Genomic DNA, 25605 nt, shown 5'->3' on the forward strand with positions numbered 1-25605 from the left:
ACTAGAGCACTGCAGTCAGGTCTAATATTTTAAATTCTTTGAAAAGGATGTTCACCCCTTTTTAAATGGATGCTAATTCCACTTTAATGCAGTTGAGTTGCAACAAACTTATTTTAGCTAGATAGGTTATATTTTCTGCAGTCTGTGTAGTACATGGAGAACTGACTTGCATACAAACAATTAAATGCCATTCCCTCTTTAGTGCTTTAGGATGTAAAGAGAGGTGGAGGAAAACTGATACCAGAAACATAATTTAATATGGCTGGCCTGATCACACCCAATATAAGTAAATCTGCAATTATGATACATTCCTGTACTAAGAAAAGAGGCCACCCAGGATGCTATGCATATCTTAGATCAGGGGTCAGCAACATTTTTGGGCAGAGTGCCAAAAACACCTGCAACCTCAACTTGTAAGATGTTGGTGTGCCAGGAGTAGACAGGGGAGCTGCAAGGGGCCTGATCCTTGTTGTGGCAGTGCAGCCCTGGCCCCCTCCCTGCCATCTACCGCAAAGCGTGCGTTCCTAGCAAAATGCCTTTGCATGCCACAATCTGGCACCCATGACAGGGGTTGCCGACCCCTGTCTTGAGTGGTGAAAGCTGGCTGGGTCATGTATGCTCTATATACAGGAAACTGAACTAACCAGAAGAAAGGCTACAACTATGAATGCTAGATGGACTGGATGCATGAGATGACCTGTGTTGAGGACCAGAGAAAAGGTCATCAGAGCTGCATACACAGCGACCTAGGCTTTTCCCAGGAAGGCCCACCACTGCTGAATATCCTTGCAACCTCTCCAACATTTTTCATTTAAGATTATTTTTTCCCAGTTGTGGGAGCACTCACTTGCTTAAGCTTTTAACTGATATTAGGGATACTTATCTAAATCTATCACCCTCTCGGAGCAGAGATGGAAACAGGTGTGTCCTCTATAAGCTGTTATACCACACACAGCTCTGTTTTTACCTGTTTCCATGGTATAATACCTGTGCTGTCCCTCTATAAGGTTCTTACCTTTGAGCTCAAGGCCAGCTTTTGACATTGGTCGCTCCTTATCCTTCTTGATCTTTAAGTGGTTTTTTTTTTCAGTGACACCTTAATTTCTTTGTTCCATTCTTATATAATATGGGGAAACCACACAGTATTAGAGCAGCCTAAGAAATAAGATCTGATGGATCTAAGCTCTTCAGGGAAGGGGCTGCATCTTTTTATATATCTCTGTACGGGTTCTTGGTAGGGGTATGCGAAGTGGGCCCTATTCAATTCGGAGCCCGAATCAGGGACAGCGATTCAATTAGTTGATTCGGATCACTGTCCCTGATCTGATTTGGCCAAATCCCAATCTGAAGATTCAATGCCAATTCAGAGAATCAGTGATTCAAACATAGACACGGCTTTAAATGTTTTTTCTACATACCTCGAGGTACCAGCACGGCTTGTGATTGCTGCAATGCTGGGGCAGATGGAGCATCCCACAGGAGTGCAGGAGGCTCTCCACGTGCTTGGTGGCGAGTCCAGAAGTGGATCGCAAGTACTTCCAGTCTACTTCCAGGTCCGCTGGGGAGCATGCAGGGGGGCTCCTTGCTCCCCTCCCCCCCCCCCCCCGGCTTGGTGATCAGCTTCAGGGGGACCCTGGGTGCCTTCTCCAGACCCAGGAAGCACCAGTTGCTGAGCCGGAGAGGTGTGGGGGGCCCCCCTGCATGCTCCCTGGTGGACCTGGAAGTGGGGGAGCCCCCTGCACTTCTGTGGGATGCTCCATGTTCCCCAACATTGCAGTGTTCATGAACTGCCCGCTACCTAGAGGTATGTAGAAAAAACGTTTAAAGCTGTGTCTATGTCAAAAATGCCAAATCTCTCAAATCAATTTGGAGGGTTCCAATTTTGATTCAGAGAGATTAAAGGGTCCTCTGAATTGATTCAGATTCGGAGATTTGGCATCTGAATCAGGCCGAATCTCCGCCGAATTGAATTGGGGACTGAAGCTTCGAAGAGCCCTAGTTCTTGCACCATAGAGCTCAACCTAGATTAGGGCCTTTGAGGGTTGTTGCTGTGTAAGTAGGGTATTGTACACTGGATCCTGCATTTGTGATGTGTACATGGGGCACCTGTACACACCACAGGGTTTAATCCTCATTAAATTAAATAGATTTATAAAATTTTAAATGTTGTTTATTTTGGATTGTCGCACCAGTGTTGACTAGCTTCAACCTGGGCGCTTCGGTAACTATGTTACCAGTCAATTGCAGGTGTCCTCTTTGAGCTGATAAATGATAGAAGTGGTGGAGTGAAAAGTAAAGGGTAATATGTTCATTCATGAAGCACATATGCTAGTCTTCAATGCAAAGATGTATTGCTAGTTGAATCAGAGCAGTAGAAAACCAACTAAAAGCTCTTATACTGGAAAGAGTAGCAAATGAGTGCATTTAATAGGAATAAATGGAAAAAAAAAAGTGTCCAATGAGATATTTTAACTCCTGATAAAATTTAAACATAAAAGCTGCCCATACTACCTTTTTCCTTTCCCAGTCCCTTGGTGGCATGGTTTCCAGCTGAAAATGTGGTGGTGGTATGTGGATTATAGGAATTCCTAGTGAAGATGACACAACCCATGTGTTAAGTAATCCACCTTCCTAACCCCTACTATCTTGAAGGATTCCTCTCAACTTGTATCAAGTTAGTTTCCAACACTGAGGAACTGGTTAAGTCTCCAGGATCTGTGCATAAGAAAGCCTTTCTCTTGCATTTTACTATATATACTTAAATAGAAGATGAGGTTTCCATCCCCAATTGGCATTGGGGGAAAAAAGCTACTCATCTTATAATTTTGTTATTAAGGAAATCTTCCTAAATACATTGTCTATCATTAAACTGCTGTCAAAGCAGCTTGTGCTCTGCAATGGAAACCGGCTATGTAGTTGATGAAATGCAGCCACCAATGAGCATCACTATAAAATGCATGGTGATGGGCAAACATGCTGATAGAAACTTTTTTTTTTTTTTTTTTTTTTTTTTTTTTTTTTTTTGGCTCTTTAGAAAAACAGGCAGGTGCTCCCTCTGCAGGGACCTGGCACTGGGTCTGGAGGTACTGCAATAGCAGGCTGGCACTGCCAAGGCCAGAGCCAGCCCTAGCATCCTCCCATTGGTGCTAAAAATACTTAAGCTTAGCCAAAAGACCAAATTTTGTTGTTGTTAAAACATGTTTCTATATGTATAAATAGATATATCTGTACACTACAACTTTTCCAGCCTTGTCTCATGACCAATCTGGTTCACTTGACAGGCCCTCAAGCACTTACACCTTCATAGCATTACATACCCATTACAATTCTTGCTCCCCCGCACCTGTCTGCATTTCCTAAATTGTTTATAATTATGCTGGCCTGTCTCCATTCCCTTTGCCCCCGCCCCCCTTTATTCCTTTCCCTAAGTCTTTAGTCCATGTCTCTGTCACTCTCTCCATTGTCATTGTCACTGTCCTCATCATTGTTGTCATCTCCTCCACTGTCCTCGTCACTCAGTCCTCCTCCTTCTCTGTCCCTGACTTCTTCCTCATCACTGCTGCTCTCTTCCCCAGAGAGGTTATCTTTGCACAGTCTATGCCAGTGGGTCCTCTTCCAGATGACTTCTGTGACCTCCGCATTATTGTCTTCTACTGTCTTTTGGTACAATGCCTGCAGCTCACTCAGTCCCACTTTTAACACAGTCCTCAGCTGAGATCTTTGTGTGTCCCTATACATGAGCAGGTTCCTGGCCTTCCACAGGCTGCTCCTCATACAGGAGATGAACTGATCAAAGCGGGTTGACAGGGACCCCTGTTGTTTGGTCAGGTGCCTGTACAGCACTGCCCCTCTGGTCATGGTCTTGACCCCTGTCACCATTCAGAGGAGCAGATTTACTTTCTTCCATACCTCCCTGGTAAAAGGGGGGGGAATCACAGGAGGTGATTGATCATTTTTGCTTTCCCCTGGGAGGTTTCTCTGGGGCAGTTGGGTTGGCTTGTCTGCCCTTCTTTGTGTCTCAGAGCCCACATGGGGAGTGCCAGGTGAGCTACTTGCCAGTTCAAGTTCCTGTGGTCTTTCTGTAGACCCCTGTGAAAGATTTGTTCCTGCATGGCTTTGTAGCTGTCCCTGGGAGCAGATCCACAGTAGACAGTCTCTCTCTGGGTTGTGACACAGATCTGGGTTATGTTTCTCTGGGCCAAGTACAGCAGGATACCTGGCCTTCCCTTGCCCCTGGTCTGTTTGGTCTTGTACAGCATCTTCCTTGCCACCTTCTCCCATCTGGATCCCCAAAAGAAGATGCACACAGTCCTTTGGATTATGTGGGCCATTTGTTTCAGTGGGGAAAAGACCAGCACAGTGTAGAGGAGCACCGGTAGCAGCATCACCTCCATGGAGAGGCAGCGTGTGTGCCAAAATCCCAGCCTCTGCATCACTTCGGCCTCCATCTTTTCCTATACTGTCCATCCATTTAACTCTGGGTCGAACTCCTACCTCAAGAATCTTGACCCCCTTGTGGGGGATGGAGACTCCTAGTCCCTGAGTTCACCCAGCATCAGGCAGGTGCTTTTGCTCATGTTGATCTTGCCTCCTGCCACTGCTTTGTACACCTGCATATTCTTTAGCACTCTTTTTTTTAACTGACCACTTGTCCCTGCATAGGATGTTGAGGTCATCCATGTAGGGCAGGACCCTTGTCTCTTCCCTGCTGCTATGAGGATTTGGGACTCCAAACAAATACAGTAAAAGCTACCTTAACTGGCACCTTACAAGCGGCATGCTCTATTAACCAGCATGCCGGCTTGTATGGTAAAAGCGGAACCGGAAAGCACTTCCAGTTTCGCTGAGCCCCCACAGTCCAGGGCATAGCAGGCTACATGGGGCCCGCCTCCCTGTCCTTTGGGGCCTGTGGGAAGGGTGGCAATGTGGCAGGAGGGGTGGCCCAAACAGGCAATGATGCCTGTTCGGGCCTCTCAATTAACCAGCATATTTTGTTATTTGGCACCCCCCACTCCCTATGGGTGCCAGATAACAAAGCTTTTGCTGTAGGCAATACCTCATCAGGTCTAGCAAACCCTATTTAACTGGGACTTGAGCAAATATGGGGTTTTTTTTGCATTATCTTCCTTTTTTTTTTCCTTTTTAAATGTGGGTTCCAACAAACTGAATTTTTGAAAAAGAATAGTCACAGCCGCAAACTTGTACCAGACCTATACCTAAACTATGTGGAAGCATTTGATTAGCTTCAGCTGAGTTGGCAACAAAACATGACAGTTAGTGAATCCATATGATTTGGGAGACATGAATATTTAATGCAGGCAGTTAGTTATGTGTGATTTCTTTACCCACCCCGCTCTGTATTTCCTAGGACTAGGCATCCATCATTTGGGGGGGGGGGGGGGGGATATGATTTTTATTTTATTGATAAGTTGTTGTTTTGTTTTGGTTTTTTTACACTTTTAAAATAATATTAAATGTAAATGCAAATGAGCAGGTTTCCTGGGCAGTGCTGTATAAAATAGTTTTGTTTTTCTCCTGTATAAAAGAGAAGTTGTCAATCAGTTCTTAGGCTTAGAGAGAAGAAGTAGTTAAACGTTTCTGGGCTTTAAAAAGTTTCTAATATTTTTTTAGTTGGAAAAGAAAGGAGGACATGGTTAAATTTAAAGAAGGACATAGTTAATTGTCCTTGACAAGTGAGGGAAATGGAAATGAAAGAAAGAGAATGACTTTCTGGTTAAGACATTGGACCAGGTCTCAAGGGATCCAGGTTTAGCTCTTGGCTTTGCCACAAACTGTCTGCATGATACTTAATCCCACTTTCTGAGTTTCCTATCTGTAAATCAGGACAATAATGTGTAGTTTCTTCTCCCCCTCCTGCCTCTGTGTGTCTTGACTCTTTTGGATTATAAGCTTACAAGTCTTGCAAATAACTGTGCCACCCTTGTTTCCTTAACATCACAGTTTTTCACACTGGTCTGAGGAGTATGTGCTACTGAGGTGGTTTACAGAATTGGCTGGCCACATGGCATTAATTCTCTCTATTTCCAGCTGATAAACTGCATTCATGGTTGGTTAACTATACTTTTGTAATATTACTGATCCACTGGTGGAGTTGCTGCTGGGTTGTCATTTAGGGCGTCTATACATATGCTCTGAGGTGGAAGGGGGGGAGGGGGACTCTTTAATTAGAGTGGCTCTGAGAGCTGCTCTAATTAAGCATCTGTAGCATCACATGTATTCAGCATCCCGCACTTCAAAATGGCAGCAGGGGCACTTTAACTAAAGCTCATTTGAACTTTGAGGCACACCCACCGCCATTTCGAAATGTGGGGATGCTGAATACACGACGCAGAGGCTGCCGGAGCACGCTAATTAGCATGCTCCAGGAGATTCATGGCAGACTTGATTAATCGTGTGGGCTGGATAGATGTTTGGGTTGGAAGGGATCTCAGTAGATTGAGTCTGACCCCCTGCCGTGGGCAGGAAAGAGCACTGGGGTCAGACACCCCCAGCCAGGTGTATGTCTAGCCTCAGCCAGATGCATGATAGCATGGCTCTATGTACTAGAGTGGGCATGTAGGACTGGGAAGGCTGCACAAGGCTAACCCTGGTGCCCAGGGGCCAGCCAAGACAGCACAGTCTGAGTGCAGGGGTCAGGCGGTGATGGCACAGGGCCTGATCTGGACACAGGAGCTGGCCCTGTGCCACTTACCTGGCTCACAGGGCCAGAAGAGCGAACACCACTGCCTTTAAATGAAGGCTTGTGGGAGGTTCCTCTGTCTCCTGAAGGTTTAGACGTTGCATATTAGCATGAAATGAAAGGGAATGAGAAACGCAGTCATTTTTTACTAAAATGAAATCCGATTTAGCTTTTGGGAATGGGGAAACGGCCAAAAAAGATCCTGATATGTCAAGGACATAACCTGTCTATTCCCAATAACTTTTACAGAAACATTAAGTCACTTTGTCTCCTGTGGGTGTATTTAAAACTTATGTTATATCCTACCCTGTTCCTCGTCGTTTAAAATGGCAAAAACAAAAACAAAAAAATTATAGACACAGGGAAAACACACACACACTGTAATGGACTGATGTAAAAAAAAATAACTAGATAAAGATTTGTTCAAAACCTATGTTGATAAGCATGATAGGGAACCTCTAGGTAGTGGATATAAATGGCAGAGAACTCATTAGAGGTAGCAGTTTGTGTCCGTGACTGAGAACGCTTTCCCGGTTTACAGTATCAGTCTCATGCTGAATCCAGTAGCAGGAAGACAACAGCATGGTTGGAAGGAAGAAAACCTGGTTAATTGTAGTATTCTCTGTGTGAGAGTGCCTCAGAAATGTCACTGGTAGCTGCTAGAGCAGAAGCTAATTGAGGTTGTGTTTTGTTTTTAGGGTAGTGCATGCTAAATAGCTGCAATCTGCTGCCCATAGCTTTGTTTTTTTTTCCCTCCTGCCTTCCCTCACCCTGCCACTGAAATTCTCATGCATTTCCAGTCTGATCTGAGAGCCCCACTCCCTCATGTGTCTTTTGTTTCCTCTTTTTAATGGCAATTCCCTGCCCTTTGGCTCTGATGCTCTTCATGCGAAATTAATTCCTAGGCTCTCGTGAAGGCGGTACGGGTAAAATTTCTTCTGCATCATCCTTTTGGGGATAATTGTTTATGATGTGACGTCAGTCCAATTGATTTTCTCTTGAATGGCTGAGGGAGAGCAAAGGGATCAGCAGACACAAATGTGAAGCCAAGCTTACAGCCTCTCTGATTTTGGCACTCTACAGAACCTGACACTCTGAACATAGTGACATTATTCGAATCGAATTGTGACTAGAGAGCTGCATGCAGATAATGTAATCTCTGGCTATTTATTCAGGCTTAATATTAAATTTTTTTTTTCTGCAGTCCTGTTTACGTGCACGTTTCGTGGCAGAGCCTCCTCCTAATCTGACAGTGCCTGAGAATTAATCTTGTTCACCCAGCTGCTGCAATAGGATTATAGAAAGGGGAAGTGCGTCACAAGGTACGAAAAGGGGTAATGCATTTGGTGAAAGTGGGGGGAAAAATGGGAAATAGGTTCTTGTGTTCTCGAGGGGTATTGTGTCAGGAGATGCAAGCAGGCTACCATGTGACAAGGTACAGAGCTGGAGGGATTGGCTGAGATACTGGCAGGCGTGTGAGCTAAGCCGGCACTCGCTCTCTCTCCCTTTCTCTCTCAGCATCCTTCTGTGATCCTCTAGGTGATACAGACACAGCAACATCCATGGCCTGTCTTTTGCCTTAGCACTTTTTTCCCCCCTTCTCCCTCCCCTGTCAATGTTGCTCTGGCAGCTGTACAAATCAGGGATCTCAGACATTTATTTTAAGGGCTTACATTAAGCATCTGGTAACTGGAATCGTATTCTCCTGCATTTTTCAGGCTCCTTGGAAATTGAGGAATGCAATTCTGCCACCATGATGGAAGGTAGGTAATTTTCTGAGCATCTCTTGCAGGTTTCTGAGCGTTTTAAATGCCGGGTATGTGGGAATGAGGGGAAAGCGTGCTGAAGCTTAGCTTGGGTACGAATTGCATGCAGTTTGTGGGGGGTCCCCCTCTAAAAATCCTGTCTGAAGCTTTTCAAAACTTGCGTGTTGCAAATTAGGGTATAATATACAGCTTGTTAGACTATTGCATTCACATCCCTGGTCCTGTGTTTGCTGCTGAGGATTGCCAAATTTCTACTTAACCTGCTCTCCTCAGGATGATGGAACGGAAGTATCCAGTGATTCATGGTAGCATAGCAGTATCTTAAGCATAAAATGAATGTGCTCAGAGTAAATATAGGGTAGTCTGCATCAAAATCCTTTGACTAACCTTTAATAAGTCATTTACATGGAAACTCACTTCCTGAATTTGACATTATTCAAGGATGTAATTCCATGGTGTTCTTTAAGCTGTTGAGATGGGATTTTGTTCTTCTACAGTCTGGTTCTAAGGCTGTGTATCGTAATAGCTTGTGTGGGAGCAAATGCATTAGAAGAGGACTTATTCATGTAATGTCCCTGGATGCTGGGGGGGTGGGATTTATTTAGTTATTTTGGTTGGGGTTCATTGGAATGAAATGTGGCCTGCTGGGTGAAATAAGGTAGTTCTTGGAAATGGTCGAAGGATGCAAATCTGGTCATATATGGCAAAAGCCTCCTGATGTTTCCTGAACATATTTAAACCTGTTCCATTTTTCCAGCCATATGTAAATTTGTATCTTGTCCTGTTGAGTGGGAGATTGAGAAAAGGAGCTTTCTAAAAACATACAGCAGATATTTTATAGCCAATAAGATCACCTTCTTAATCGCGTTTAATAGTCTCTAGGATGATAACCGGAAGGGACTGCATACCATAATGTGACCAGGATATACACAGGCAAATATAGAGAGACTGCCATTCTTCTCATTTTCACACTATGCAGTGATGCAAAAATACTGGCCTTTTCAAAGATGACAGGCAGAATTTTGAATCCACCCTCTATTGAACTATATAGACTACAGACTATTATAGTGTTTCAATCAGCCATGAAAATAGTTATGCTGCATATTGAACAAAGACCTCTAGTGTTGATTTAAAACATGTACATAATCTTTTGAAATGTACAGAAATTGGATGCTACTATGCAAATTTATTTGCATGTGTGAATACTTTTCTGTTCCATTACCTTTTTGTTGTTGTTTAGCTATTACAAGAATTAAGATTATTGCTTTCTAATCCTAAAAGGACTTTATATGCTATTTAATCCATATATACAGTATAACTATAAACTAGCATTAGGAATAAGTTTTAAAAACACATACATTCATTAATGATCTAAAACTTAAATATGCTGGAACAAATTGCTCTGAATTCAATTTAATTCCTTTCTGTCTTGTTAAATCACTTTAATCATTTTATTTTGCAAAGGTATATCTAGCCCTATCCAAAAGAGATTTAATTCCTGATACTGTTTAGCAAGTCCTGTCATTTGGGGGGCTTTTCCCTTCTGGATATTTGTCTAATGAATAAAATTCCTAAAGTGTGTTCCAGAGAGATGATACATCACTAATGTAAATCCTTGATTCCCCTTGCAGTGTTGTCTGTTGTGTCATCACAGAATGTCAGTTCAGTGCATGATGATAAGCTTATCAAAGTATTGCCTCAAGTAAAGTGTGGAATTAAACAAAGGCGTGCATTGAGCTTTATGGATAGCATTGCTATGGATTTGCAAGATGCATCTTAGATTGCTACCTTGCGTACCTCAAAGAAAACATCATAATAAATTTGTTATTACTATAGAGCAGAAAATGCTTCTGTTGGGGTTGGGGAACAAATCTAACCAAATTTTCCATGTCTGGTGTTTGTGACTTATTAAATTGCTTAACATGTTTCTCAATTATCTTAATGCATTTGGGATCCTAGAAAGGAAGCATGAAAATTGAATTAGCAGATGAAATTATTAACACATTTGATTTAATTTTTAAAGACTTAAAAGTAGTTCTATTTGTGGAAAATTTTTCACAATCAAAATCCTACTTCAGAAGACTGTCATTTTGCAGAGATTCACTTCTTGCTACTGATATGTTTTTTACATTTGCTTTCACCACATATTTAACCTGAAATTTCAGGCTTTATTTAAAACAAGCCTTTGTAAAAGCTGTACAGAGTGATATGGATCCTATTTTTAAAAGTTATTTTGAAGTCTTTAAGAGGGATGTGCCTCCACAACACCAAAATGCTGGATTTCTATGTGAGAACTTGCAAGAGGAATTGACTAGAAACAGAAATGAAACAGAGTATTTTTCATCCAAAATAAATGTAGATGAGCACTTGGGTAATAGTCCCTAGATTTAAATATTATTGAAGCTAGTGTTGTTAGCTGTGTAAATTCTTTTCCTTCTTCCTGTTTGGTACAGTATCTGAGTCCTCTCCTGAAACTCAGATATCTGGTTGGACCTCCCCCCCCCCCCCCCCTTTTTTTTTTGCTTATTGGAAAAGAGGGAGAACCTTGTATTGAATTTAATCAAATGTATTTAATTTTGAAATGTCTTGGAGATATGATAAAGTCAATTTTTAAAATCTACAAGGAAAAGTATGCATTTCACTGTGTGCTTAGCAGTCATAGTCAACACCCTCAAAAGCAACCCCAAAATCCCAGCGTGGCAGCTGTGTCTTCAGAGAGCCCTCTCGCACTGAGTGCACCCTGAATACCAGCCCTGAAATGCTTAGACTGACAGAGGTAAATGCATCCTGAACACCATGTGGGAGTGCACACCATTAATTATTATTTAACGTGTGCATTGCTTGTTGTCTAGAGGCCAAGCAGGTCAAAGACCTATTTGTGCTAGGTAGCACTCCGTTGTAGAAAATGACAGGCCTTGCCTTGGAAAGCCTTATTGATCTCAGGCAGGTTTAAAGTACTGAGAGAGAAGACTTATAACAGAAATGTATCATGTGACACAGCTACTTTTTGTATCCAACTGACTATAAAGCAGGTATGAAATTTTAGCTCAGGAACAGTATTTTGCATAGTAGTTACAGATATCATAGATAGTTATTTAGCAGTTCGGTGTGACAGCGGACCTGATCCTACAACCCTTACCCAAATAATCCTATTTTACAGCATAATTGGAGTAAACATACAAGCATATTACAAAACAAGAGGCTTCTTTTCTATTTATTCTTAGTTCATTGCCTTTCAGCTGCATTGAAAGCATTTTATACAAAGCTTAATTAACTTATGGAACTTGCTGCCACAATGTGTAATTGAGGCCAATAGCTTATTAGGGTTCAAAAGGACAGCTCTATGGAGCCTCTACAGTTGCATTAGACTGGGTAACTTTTTTCATAGGGATTATTAAGCACTGTGTTTCAGGACATAACTAACTGCAGAGGGTTTAGGAAAAAATTTATGGACTAACTTGCTGACAGTATTGCCTACTACAGGGTTTTTGCATTTTCCTATGGTACTGGCAGCTGTCAGAAATTGGAAAACTAGATTGGAAGGACCATGGCAACACAGTAGCAGATAGAGCAACAGACTGGGCAGGGAGCATAAAGCAGAGCAGCTGATTGGGCAGGGAAAGGGGATTAGAGTGGCACTCGGGAAGGGTGTAGGGCTAATTTATGGCATGCCTGCCAAAAAGGTTGTCTCCCACTGATCTAGAGCTAGAACTGATGGCTGCTAACAGTGATTGGTAACATCTTTCCTTTGCTTATAGAAAAGAAAATCAAGAATGATGGTTTCACTGTACTTTAGATAGCCTGGTTTCAGTGAATGGGGCTTTTATTTGCTGCCTGCCTGAATCTTCAACATGCCAATTTTATGCGGGTATAATATTTATGAAAATGCTTCCTGGAAAAGAAAAAATTTTTAATACTTTTTCTAGTTTTCCCAAGGTAAGCTTGGAAGCCAGGTTTTGTCTGTACCGCTGGCAGCATGTCACACCAGGAAGTCCAGGAGATTGTAGTAGGACCTGAACTGCAACTAGCGACCTGTGGTGAAATGTTTGTATGTGCCCAAGCAGTGGTTCCAAGTATTTTGTTTGACTAGTGGTAACCAATGAAATGGTTCTGGCTCACAAAGAGGCTGGATAATTTGTAACAATAACATTTACAATTATTCATGATGCCATGTAAGGGTTGTTTGTTTTTCTCCTTAACTTGCCAGTGATCAACCTGATAGGAGTTACGCTATCAGTTTTTAAAATGTTATGTATAAGTATACATTTAAAATTATTATAGCTTATGCTCCAAAAAGTGCAGCTTGTAGCCCCCTAAATTCTGGGAAGGTTCGGGACCAGGTCTGGATCTAGACTTCGTGGCTCATGTCCATCTTTAATGAAGTGTCAAGAGGCCATACTCTTCACCACTGTTGTAACTGCACTTTTTTTTAATCTTTTTTAAAGATCTTATATGAAGATATTACAATTGCAGAAGATGCATCAGGCATTAAGTATTCCAAGCAAAGACTTTCTTCCTTTGTAATCTGGCATTGAATCTGTGCAGTCTCTTTATATCATTTTGAGTTGTTGTGCGCATATCAATATCCTGCTGTTTTTTAAACCACTTTGTAAATGGTAATAAACAACTTCGCTCCTTGCGAACATGTGACCAAGGTTCCCCAAACCATTTGTGAAACACGTGGTTACAGTTCAAACTGATAGCAAAGCAGTATCTGGAATGGATTAGTGGCTCCAAACCTTATCCTTTGAGAAAGGACAGTAGAGAAAAATATATTTAGTACCTCTGCTCACTCTAGAATTTTGGGTTTACAGCTGGATTGAAACAGGTTTCTAGAGTGGTGATGATATTGCTGTTCCAGATATCCCATCCCTAGGGTCAAATGTATTCAGCATTCTTGTTACCAGAACACTTTGGGCATCAATTATCAGGTAAAGTTTGACCTAAAATGTAGGTTTCATTTTTAAAAAATCCTTAGACAAAAGCAAGCCAGGCTTATTTATTTGGTTTGATGTTCTTCATAGAGTCCAGTATAAACCTAGAAGTATGTTTGAACAAAAAAATGTGATGGGGTGTAGTATGTTAATACGATTATTTGGATGAGGTCCAGCTGTATGTGTTCACAGGGAAATGGCATACTTCCTGGTGTAAAATATCCCATCTGGAGTAAACTTATTCCATAAAATAAGGCAAAGCCAGCTTGCTGACCGCCTCTAACATACATGATCTGAATCCTTTTGTTAGTGTTTTTTGTTTCTCTCCACATCAAAATACTGACCCCTATCACTAGCCCGGTTATTTGTCAGAGAATCTGTTTTCTGTCATACAGAAGAAAGTGCTGGTTTTTAAACACCGTTATTCATGCCCTGGGAGTTCTTTGCGTATGTGGTAGAGTAGCTTCAGATCCTCTTCTCCGTGGTCTCCTTTCCTACCTTGTGGATGCACATCCCTTTGGCCTTGCCTGCAAGGATAATGCAGTGCACAGGCTCATGAGGAGGGACACAGATGGTCAAATGGAAAGGCTGAGACACACTGGAAGTTAGGCTTTTTTTCAAACCTGCAATTTTTTTTTTTTTTTTACGCAGAGCCTCTTGGATGTGAATGTGGAACTTGGTCCTTTGAGGTGTTGCCCAGATGCAACTCTTGGTCATCTTGTGGGAAATCACAGATTCTTAGCACCTCTGGGAGTTGGACAAAGTGTGTTGAGTCAATTGGTCAAAGATTGAGGTATACAGAATTAATGAACATTCAGGAAACATTTGGTCTTAATTTTCCAGCTGAACAAATTTAGAGCAAAACTAGAACAAAACAAATCTAAGTGTTTAGGAGAAAGGTACATAATAAAACCCTTCTAATGGACTAGAGATTGTCTTCTTCCTAAGAAAATATTACAGGTTGGAAGATTTGATGCATTTCAAAGGCACAGTGTGGTGCATCAGGAGAACCTATTTGTGAGCTAACGATTAAAGTGGGTCCTAGCAGGACTGGCTCAGGAGAATTTCTATTCCTGGTCCCAACATGGTTAATTGTGAAGGCAGTTTATTGAATAACTTCACATTGATCTTTAGTGCTCGGATAAGTGAGTACATAATACTAGTGTATTTGACTAATGTTGTAATTCTTTTGTAAACTTGATATTAAGGGAGAGAAGGGAATGGTTCAAAAATGTTTGTGCATAGCTTTAGTCTGTGTCTGGCAGTTCTCTTACTGGTTCAATTAAGTGTTGTGTCCACATGCTGCTGATTTTAATCCGCCTAGATGGATGACTTAAACCTAAATATTAAGGCAGCAAAATATTTGAAGTTTGCAGTGCTCCTGGAAGGATGGATGTGGTGATACTAGCAAGCGTAGTGCAGCAAATCCTACTGTTTGTCCTTCAGGCAAGACAGCAAAGTTAAAGCTTGAGGTAATGTAGCGGACAGTGTAAAATCCAAATGGATAGTATTTTCCTTGTAGTGTATTCTCTGCTTCAGCCAAATTGGGGTTGTTATTGTACCTTTATTTCCTTACCTTACATCTCAAAAGTTTTTTAATATTGAAGACCTGTGGTTGAAATTAAACAGCAGTGGTTTCTTTCTTTCTCTAGGAAAACTTTGTGATGCTCTGAAGGAGAAGGGGCTGGGTCTTCAGGATAATGGATTTTCTTGGCCACTGTTCTGAGTTAATCTGGGAAATGTTATGCCTGTTCGTGGTACTAAAGCTGGTCTAGACAATATATGACTCACTTTTAGAACCTAATAAGTGAGAAAAATAGTATGAATAATAAATTACCTCGCAGCGAATCTGCAGTAGCACCCAGTGCCACTTAAATACTACCGAGATTATCCCCTTACAAAGGAGGAAAATGTTATTCCCATTTCATGGGTGACTAAGGTGATTGGTTAGCCCCAAATCATGCAAGATGCTTCGACACAGACCGGGCTCAAACCTTGATTGCCTATGTCCCAGCCCAGCTCTTTACCACAAAGACCATATTCCTGCATTTTTTTGCAGCTACACTTTTGAAAACAGCTGTTGAGACTTTTAAAAAAATTCCTTTATTGTAGGGTGCTTGCCTTGAGATATGAAGCATTTTATTTCCAGATGTTCTGAGCACCTGCAGCTCCCCTTGGCTTCAACTAACATTAATGCTCAGAACTTTTGGGAAAACCGGCCCAGGGTGTCTTAAATAAGATGTCCACAAATTGACGGCAGCGAAACAAGTGGCCCATTTTGAAAATGTGAAGGTTTGAAATGAAAAGTCAAGAATAGGATTTCCTGTGTCATTTCTACATGTTCTGGCCAACTTGGTTGGAAAGTCAGACAAAATTTTTATTTTTGAATTTTTATGTCTGCACCATTCTGTTTCCATGGCAACACATCCCAGATTTGTACAGGTGTAGAACCACATGAAGTACAGTCTTGGTAAGACTGTGTGTAGAATGTGTCTAATGTTTAATTAAAGGTTGGTAACCAGGCAAGGGACACTACATGCTTAGTGTGGAGCCAAAGATGGAAGAAAAAAATCCTTCCTCAGTAATGAAAAACTGGTCAGATACCTCCACTCTTGCCTTTTCCCCTTCCACTTCTTCCCCTCCCATGGCATTTCAGAATGCGAAGAGAGTATTTTTTTCCAGCTACAAAGCATTTAATGTTCACCGACAGACCCCTAGTGATCATAATACTTGAAGACACCTGCAGCTTGGTGATAAGAAAATAGTAAAGGCAGAAAGGAAATATGTAGTTTGCATTTGCCTTAATCTGTTCCTGAAAGACTTATATTTTGTAAAATGTGCGCACAATGACAAACTACCTCCCTTCTTATAGTGGGACATTAAAAATACTTGCTGCTCCTGAATATTTCCTGCGTATTCATGGACTCTCTTTTAATAGAAATCATATATTTTGGTGTCATTAACAGAAATACAATTTTCAGGGGTGGAATTGTAATTACAGGAGAGACAGCAAACATGGCAGTGCTCATGACAGCATAGATACCTGTCCATGCAAACCATATGCAGGATTGCACAGACTATTTTTTAGTTAGCTGGACCAATTGGCCCTGTGCTGTAGTATAAATCTGATAAGTCTGACCTAGATGCAAGCTTTGTGATTCTATTTCCTCTGAAGTAATCTATCCCCAGGGTTGTTTTTTAATCATGTGAAAAGATGTAAGGAGTTGCATAAAAGCTGGGAAAAGAATTGTGTGTTTATAATTGAAACCAGCAGTTTTGCATTTTTATGGATTACAGAATGTATGAATTAGCCAGGTGCCACTGCACTTGAATCATATAGGCCTAAGAATAGAAACCAAATACCTTCAGCTATCTCTTCTATCTTTAGGGTGATGTTACATGAAAATGTTTCTATTTCTTGGCAACGCTCTGTTGCATTCAACATTTTTTGCGTACTTCCATCTTACTAAAACAGCTTTTGTGAATTTAAACTAATACAAAAAGAAAAACTAAACCATATGATGATGTAGAATTTGCTTTTACTAACTGAATACATTATTTGCGTGCAACATAATGGAATTTGGTTTTATCCAGTTAACTTAGCAATATGTAGAACTGGTCCCCATATTTTCTTTATTACATTAAAAATGTTAAACTCTACTACAATTTGGTCAATGACTGATTTTTATTTAATACTAAGAATGGGAAGGACTGGCCTTGTTTGAGCATTTAATGTGTAAAATGGTTACAGCTCCAGATTTTTACACTTATGGCCTTGCAGCCATCACAAGACGACACTTTAAAAAAAAAATTGAATGCATTTCACAGATGCAAAAAACTAGAACTCTTGGTTCCAGAATGATACCTTTTATTAGACCAACTGGATAGAGAATTGTCCTTTTCTGCAAGCTTTTGGGTCCAAAGAAAGCTTGCAGAAAAAGACAATTAATCCCGAAAGCTTGATGCCGAAAGCTTGCAGAAAAGGATAATTTTCTTGTGATTTTCCAGTTGGTCTAATAAAAGGTAAAATTCTGGAACCAAGAGTTCTAGTTTTTTGTAGGTCTTTTGTCTCAGGCTACCAAGTACACCACTTTCACAGATGCTAAATTTCAAAGAACAGCTCTTTTATAATAAAACCCCATTTTTACATTAATATACTTAGAGAAAGGAGGGAAGTGAATACATCCCTTAAAGTTTCAGAGGCAAATTCTGCACTTGTATGATTTGGCTCGTGTCCACTGAAGTCAATAGAATTGAACCAATTGCTTGAGAATAACCTATTGCTTACAGATCTGGAACAATAGGGAACTTGGCACCAAGTTGATAAGGAAAGCAGTTATCATTACATTCTCATTTACACCCAGCTGAACCAACTGACTTGCTTCCAGCAGAGCTAGTGAAGAATAGTACCACTGTGAGCTCAGAATCTGGCTAAATGACTCTGCACTGTATGCAACAGAAACCCATAACTGCAACGGACATTTTAGTTGTCACAGCCTACATGGTCATATAGGGAAGCGATAGTTCACAAACACAAATACAGTATGCTTTATGCTTGCTGCAAGCTCTCCTAGGTCTGCCTGCGACATGCAGGCTGCACATTGTTCATAGCTAAAATAGTACATCCAATAGATTATCACTAAAATGCAGAGCCAATAAGGGAAGTGGAGTTATAAGGCACAATGGAGCAGTGCATAACCACCTATATCAGGCTATCCAACTGGTGGCTCACAAGCTGCAAGCAGCCCATGAGGGGTTAATATGCAGCCCACAGACTCCTACCCAGCTGCTGCTCTACCCACTGCTCTTGCAGCAGCAATGGCCAGGGTCTTCAGGCTCTCCTACCCGCTTCTGGTTCCTGCCCCTGTTCCTGGGGGTAGGGCAGTACAGTGCAAAGGAGCCAGGTTGACCATGGCACATGCTGCAGGTGGACCTCTTGTATTACATGCCGGAGGGGGTGGGGGTGCTGAGTGATTGACAAGGGGGAGCTGGGCTGCTTTCATTGCAGAAGCTGCCTATGCAGCAAGGGGGGGCTGGGTTACATGCATGATGGTGTGTGGGAAGTTGGGTAGTGTGCAGCAGTGGGGGCTTGGGGAAGCTCAGCGGGGCAGCCCTGGATCTGCAGCCCACTCTGCGTGTGGCCCCCAGTTGCCCAGATATTGGTCAGCCCTGATCTATATCATCATCATACTCTTGTGGGCTGAGCTTGCTTATTTGTTTTCTGAACTTTTTTTTTTTTTGTTCTTCATTTTTCTTCCTCAAAAAATGCAGGAAGTTTCTTCTGCTTTTGCAGAAGTTTTTCTTCCTCCCATGTGTTTGTTTCCATATGTGTTTTCTTTCCTTCCTTGCCTGAGGTCTGTATTTATAGCTTTCATATCTTGGCACCCATGCATACCAGAGGTGAAGTGACATAGCACCACTTATCTAAACCTTTTTATCTTGAGGTCCATGAAACATCCAAGCCATCCCTGTTCTTGCAAAACCACTCTTGATTTCACTCAGTTGTATTGAATTTCATCTGTGACATCTTACTCTTTCCAGTACAGAATAACTTGCCTGCATATTAGTGACACAGGCATTTGAACTTTGTTATGTTATTCCATTTATTTCGTCTTTTTATGGTTCCAAGGGCTAACTGTCTTTGTGGTGGCTTTGTATTTGGCATTAGGAAACGTTCTCAGTGTTGTGTATGTAATCCCTTCTACTTGAAAAACCCCTCACATGTCATGAGTGATTACAGATTTCTAGCCAACTCATAGATCCCTTAGTTGATGATTAACTACCCTATTGCCAAGCACTACTTCAGCAGATGCACAGAAAAGCATAATGAAATTGCTCTGACTGCTACCAGTGAGAAGTGGCAGAAGATAATAAACTGCTTCCAGAAATTAAACAACTCAAAGAAAAGAGCTCCTGTGATTTGTTAACATCCTTCTGTTGTGGAAAGAAGCAGATACACACCAGATTATGAACTGACACAACCAATGCTGTTACCAAAGCAAATAAACTTAGTTTATCTTCTTCCACTCTAGAAAAAGACACACATCCCATATTCAGTCACCTTTTTAGAAAAAAACAACTCAAACCTATGCCTAGATCAAAATATTGCATGTTTCCATCTCTGTAAAGAAACTGTGTGTTATATCAGAGCTCCTGGAAATTCAAGTATAAACCTTTGAAACTTAGGTTGGGGGCTCTTTGTGGTGGTTTTCCTTTTTCCTCTGTAAAATTAATGTCATTTACAGGTTGTGTTTTAGTAATGCATGCTTTTTCCCCTTCATTAGCTGAGTATCAGAAACTGTCATTTCTTTTGTTTTTGGAAGCCCAGAGTTCTTCCTGCACTCACTGGTTGAACTGAATTTTAGAGACGTGCATAGGTAGTGGAAGGCTGGAGCTAATGGGGCTCATCCCCCGCAAACGCAGGGCAGCAGGTAGGGCCACAAGGCAGCCCAGCCTCAGGCGGCTGCAGCAGGGCTGGGGAGGGGTGCATGTGCAGGCAGGATTGCAGCCTGGTGTGTGAATCACTGGCTGCCCAGCATAGCAGCCAAGTATCAATCTGTTCTGTGAGGGGAAGGGGGGGCATGATCAGGGCCCTGGCAGTGAGGAAGGGAGAGGGGGGAGGCCCTGGCTGGGCTGAGTGGTGGGACAGTGAGGGCCTGGGCAGTTTGTCCAGGGATGCAGTGTGTGTGCCCTGACGGGGACCTGGGAGGCACATGCCACCCCCCATCTGTGCATGGGATGGGGGCAATTTGCCTCTGTGTGCTGTGCTTTGCTCCCTGCTGCAGCTGCCCTGGCACTGGCACAGTGCTGCCACTGAACTGTGCCGCACCCCCTGCCTGCCCCACAGTGGGAAATACGTAGCATTGCGTGGCTCTCAGGGGAGCAGGGTGCACCACATGGCAGCAGCAGCCTCCACCCCACAAATAGATGGGGAGGGAAGCATGCCTACCAGGCCTCTGCCAGGGTACGCGCAGCAGAAGCAGCCTCCGACACCCCTGGATGAGCCAGCCGGGCTCTGTTTGTCCTGCCGCCCAACCCGGTTGGGGCTCTGCTTGCCACTGCCCCTGCCCCACTCCCACCCTCACCATGGGTGGGCCTCAATCTGCCCACCCCCCCCAGCCATTTCCCCTTCCCTCACAGACTTACCTGCAGGGGGGGAGGGTGGAAGGTTTGTGCGCATGCACGCACACGCTTAGCCCCCCCCCCAATAATTTTTTCTCTCTCCGCTTCTGGAGAGATGAACAGAGTACACACGGTAGACGCTGTGAACAAAGGGACCTGAAAGGACAACTAAGATAGTATTTAGCAGTTTCTTCCTTTTTGTGTGTGTGGAGCAGGTATGTAATGCCATCATTATGTCATGCAAATTCTACTAGCCATAGTATTTTGCCAAATGCTACGTAACTATAATTGTGTAAAATCTCCCTGCTTTCAGTTCACAAGGGGTTGACTGACAGCTAAACGTGTGTGTGTGCGCGTTGCTTGGAAGCTCTTTGTTTCAAGAAAACATCCTGACCTTTTATATGTTGTTTTCTTGGCCGAGGGGCCCAGTAGCTTCTGCTTTCTCTGCGTTCTACCTACTCCTCCAGATGACGAAGTGTGCTCCTCATGGTCTACATGGAAAAACAACATTGTTTTTAAAGCCTTAGCAAATATTTAGGATCTCATTTCAATTGTGTCATATTTTAAGATATCACTTCTTAGTATTGGTAGTCATGACATCACTAGGTCTAGTGGCCTTTTGAAGCAAGAGGAGTTGAAGCCAATTTCTTCATAAAATTACCGTTATGGGGCAATGGCTCAAATTGGTGGCTCCCTTAAATACAACAGACAAGGAAGGATTTCACTACCACATTTCAAAGAACTGTGGTGGAGTATACTGCATGAAACAAAAGAAAAGGGCTTTTGGCCATTTTGTTGCGTGCAGAAAAAGTAAGAAAAGGCTTAATAGATGAAGTGAGAGAGATTCTCTAAACGATATTTGTGAGATTTCCCCCTGTGAAAATTCGCTTGCATCCAAATGTGACAAAATGTGTTGAACCTGTGCTCTGAGTTGTGTAAAAGGTTTCTTGGAGATCTTGGCAGGAATGCCCTTCAGAAAACTAGCAGATGGGAAGAGAGAAGCAGCAGCAAACAGAACGTGATAAATTTGCAGAACCTCCCAGACCCTTGAGATTAGGTTTTTATTTATTTTAATAAAAAGTATAATAAAGGAAACTCTCGAGATGCTTTGAATTTTTTTGGCCACTTTTTTACACTCCAAATTAATTGGAAAATAGGGGAGAGGGAAGAGTGTGAATACATATTTTTGATAAACCTTTTTTAATGTTCTAAAGATTGCTTGGGGGGGGGGGTTTCACCTTGCAGTTTTCCTCAGTTACACTTTTCTTGGTAATTGATGATTTTTATTATCCTCACCAAGGTGTCTTTCTAGATGTGTGATAAAGTTTTTGGTGTAGGCAACAATGGCTTTTCTGGAGAGGGGAAACTTCTTTCAGGGTTAGCATCTGACTGCCCATGGCTTTCTGAAAAAATATCACTACAGGGCCTTTTTTTTTTTTTATTGAGAGAAAAAAATTCTCCTAAATCCTCCACCTACATGCTGCAGGGAGCTTAAAACATCCACTTGAGATTTATGTCCTTGAGCGTGGGATGTGTTGAGATAATGTTTTAGAGGTTTGAAATAGACTGAATAAAGGAAGAGCAGTATCCTGTTAAGAAGGAATTTGGAAGCCATTTAAAACTGTTTGATTGCAGCAGGCAACATTTCATAGCTTTTTCTCCAATACCTATCTGCAACTGTCACATGTCTGAAATTAATATTTAAGATATTCTGACATAGGAACCTTTAAGATGTCAATTCTGTAAAAGCAGAATGTGAAATCGGTAAAGATGAACCCTACTACTATGCCCAATTAATGAACATCCGATTAAGTATGAATAACTGTGCTTTTAACCCCGTGTGTGTGTGGGTGTATATATATGTGCACACGTTGATAGTTCAATTGTTTTGTACTTTTCTTAAAAGAACTTCAAAGATTACCCCTATTCTCCTACAATTCATACAACGATTACCACATCCTTTCCCCAGTGCAATCTTTGAAAGCAGATTTCTTCACAAATTCTCGTCTTAAGTATGTGGATGGCATCCCCTTCAGATTTTGTATCCATTGAAAGAGAAAATAGACCAAGGCATCATGTGACAACACTTATAAAACATTGAAACCTTTCCATAAGCCTTCAAAAACCATGTTGTCTTGGCTGGCATCACTGTACACCATCAGTTAATACTTACCTAGATGGCTCTTAAAATTTTAATTTATCTTGTTCTTACATTTTGGGACTTAACATACCCATTGAAATGGTAAATAGTCATGTCCTGAAGTTTGTATGCAGAAGAGAATGTTGTTGGAGCTGATCAAGGTTGTGCCCACGTAAGAAGTGGTTAATGATACACGCCAGAAAGGAATTGTATTGATCTCAGCTAATAGGTAACTTTCCCCTTTTAACTTTTATACTTTATTTGCATTTACAGTTTTTTGATCCATTAATATGACTGCTCATTAATAAATATGTCCCCTAGGGATTAACTGCTATCACCAAAGAACTCTTATTCAATACATCATTCCAAGTAAAATAATCCTTCCATAACGTATACAGTATTCTGGTGGGGATTTGTCACTTTTGTTAGAGCCTTGTAACATGTTACGCTATGAGCCACACAATTGTTGTTGATGGGTGTTAGTGCTAGCTCAAGTTGGGAATAGTGGCATGTTCAGGCCAGCAGGGGCCTGGAGGACTGAATTCCCTGCCTGCCCCCCCCCCCAACTCTGGGCTGCCTCTTGGGTTCCCCCCTGCTTGCTTGTGGATGTGGCTACAGTGGTTACACCTTAGTGTAACATGGGCTAGGTAGCATGGATCACAGATAATCCTGCCCTGGAGTGGCATCACTTTGAGCCACATAATGAGTGCTTAAAGCTAGTTTCAGGTGTGGACAATCCAGGTGTAAAGAGATCCAGGAGTCACCCCAACTCATCATGTAACAAGGCCCTGACATTAATTTTAGGCAGCTCTGAGAACTCTTAACCCCTGGATTGTCCACACATTAGGAAGTGCCTTTGTGTGTTTGCCTTGTAAATACAGTAGATTATTTTTTTTAAATATGTCTATGAGGGTTTGTTGAAGTTTTTTTTTTTTTTTCCCCCTTTCGGTTTTGGCTTTGGTACAGAACATAAAAAATATGGCTTTGTTTATATTACATTATAGGATCATAGGAAATTAGGGCTGGAAGGGATCTTATGAAATCCTCTAATATAGCCCCCTGCTCAAGGCAGCAAGATCATCCTTCAGTGACTAAACAGACAAATATCTGTCTAACCAGCTCTTGAAAACTTTCAAGGATGGAGATTCTGCAGGTTCCTTGGGTAGCTTGTTCCATTGCTTGACCAACCTCATAATAAGAAAGCTCCACCTAAGCTCCAACCTAAATTTCCCCTGCTCCTAGTCCTGTCCCCTGTGGCCACAGAGAAAAGCCCCTCTCCATCCTCTCTATAATGATCCTTTAGGTATTTGAATACTGCTATCAAATTTCTCCTTAGCCTTCTTTTACATACAGCATCATATTGATTAACTCAGTGTTGAGTTTTAAAAATTCAATATGCTTTTTATGTTTATGTAACTCCTTTCATCTAAGTATCTCCAATCATTCAGTATTATGCTTTTAACTCTACTTTTGGAAAAATGGAAACATAAAGAGGTTCATTAATTTTTTTCAATGTACTTGGGAAGAAAATTCAGTTCTCTTGGTGCTAAGTCTTCAGCTCTTACCCATAAATTAACAGTTGCTACAGATATTCACGATAATAAACATAAGGGGCACTTTTACATGTGCTCCAATGCATTTTGATTAGAACAAGTTGGAGCAGACTCAATTAATTGAGTCTACTGCAGCATTTTAATCAAAACACTCCAGCTTGCTGCAGAGTCTCATGTATTAAATATCCCGCATTTCAAAATGGTGGTAGGGGCAGTTAAAGCACCAACACTGCCATTTTGAAGCACAGGAAACTGAATACATCAAATGCTGCAGGTGTTTTAATTAGAGTGGATCCCGAGAGCCACTCCTAATTAAAATGGACCCCCTCCACCTCCATGGGAGCATGTGTATAGGCATCCACTGTTTTACGATTTGGTATACAAGTTAAAAATGAAATAGAAGGCAATCATAAAATATTAAGAGGAGGAGGAAGGTACCTGTACCATGTTCTTCTGGGTGCAACATCCCATTATACTATAAATACTATATTTCAGGGGTGGCCAGAGTTACTCACCCACATCCCACTCACCTAGGAGCCACGCCCAATCCTCCACTTCAAGAGCCAGAGGGGGGGGTGCTGAGTGACCCAGAGTGGAGGTGACCACGACCCCCCTACACTGCCAAGCTGCCCCGGCGAGAGAAGGAGGGAGGAGGGCAGGCTCAGGGCATGCTCCCCATGGGGAAAGCCAGAGCAGTGGCTGGTGCCAGGCTGTGCCATCCCCTGAAGCCACCTCGGGAAGAGGTGGGTGGGGCTTTGGCCAATTTCCAGAGAGCCACAAGTACGATGCCGGTGAGCCGCATGGGGCTCACGAACTGCCATTTGGCCACTGTGGTTATATCTGGTCATTCGAAAAGTAACCGAACTGTACTATAAAGAAGTATCTCTGTTAAAAGTAATGCTCTCCTAGATAAGCCCTTTTATGATGATCATTACTCTTAGTGGTATTAGAAGTAAAATATCTTCAATTTCTCCCCTTTGTTCCATACAACCTAAGTCTATTGGTCTTCAAAATCCACTCCACTCCAAGCTCCATTACCCCCACACTTATTCATTAAAGAGTCAGTTGAAAAGTAGGGTTGGATAGTAGTGAGAGTTGATAAGTGGGCCTTGACTGTTATTTTGTGGAGAGGTGATTTTTCCATTCATGTCCCTCCCTCCCTTCCCCTTCCCCCTCCGCCCCCATTTCATGGCTTTGCTTCCTCTTGGGATAGTTACTATGTCTGTTTCTATTTTCGTCTGTACTTCTAAATGTTTTGTTGAGAGCTTCTGTAGCATCAGTGGCCGCATCCAGATGAGCATGGCTGTGCAGTAGGTGGCACCGCAGACCTGTCTTCAGTACCAAACACTACACCTTCAGGTGTTCTCCATGCTGTGTGGAAGGGGAGGGG

General features: G+C 42.0%; 1 protein-coding gene across 1 annotated transcript in view; it reads left to right on the forward strand.

Moving 5' to 3' along the window:
- The window catches only part of SGIP1 (SH3GL interacting endocytic adaptor 1), a 195654-nt gene that overhangs the window by 6045 nt on the left and 164004 nt on the right, over nucleotides 1-25605 (forward strand). Inside the window, exons 2-3 of the mRNA XM_059727918.1 lie at nucleotides 7905-8022; nucleotides 8419-8463. Of these exons, the coding sequence (XP_059583901.1) occupies nucleotides 8454-8463 (10 nt within the window). The 5' untranslated portion in view covers nucleotides 7905-8022; nucleotides 8419-8453. The remainder of the gene's footprint in view (nucleotides 1-7904; nucleotides 8023-8418; nucleotides 8464-25605) is intronic.

Source organism: Alligator mississippiensis, chromosome 5 (genome assembly GCF_030867095.1).
Source record: "Alligator mississippiensis isolate rAllMis1 chromosome 5, rAllMis1, whole genome shotgun sequence".
Taxonomy (NCBI): domain Eukaryota; kingdom Metazoa; phylum Chordata; order Crocodylia; family Alligatoridae; genus Alligator; species Alligator mississippiensis.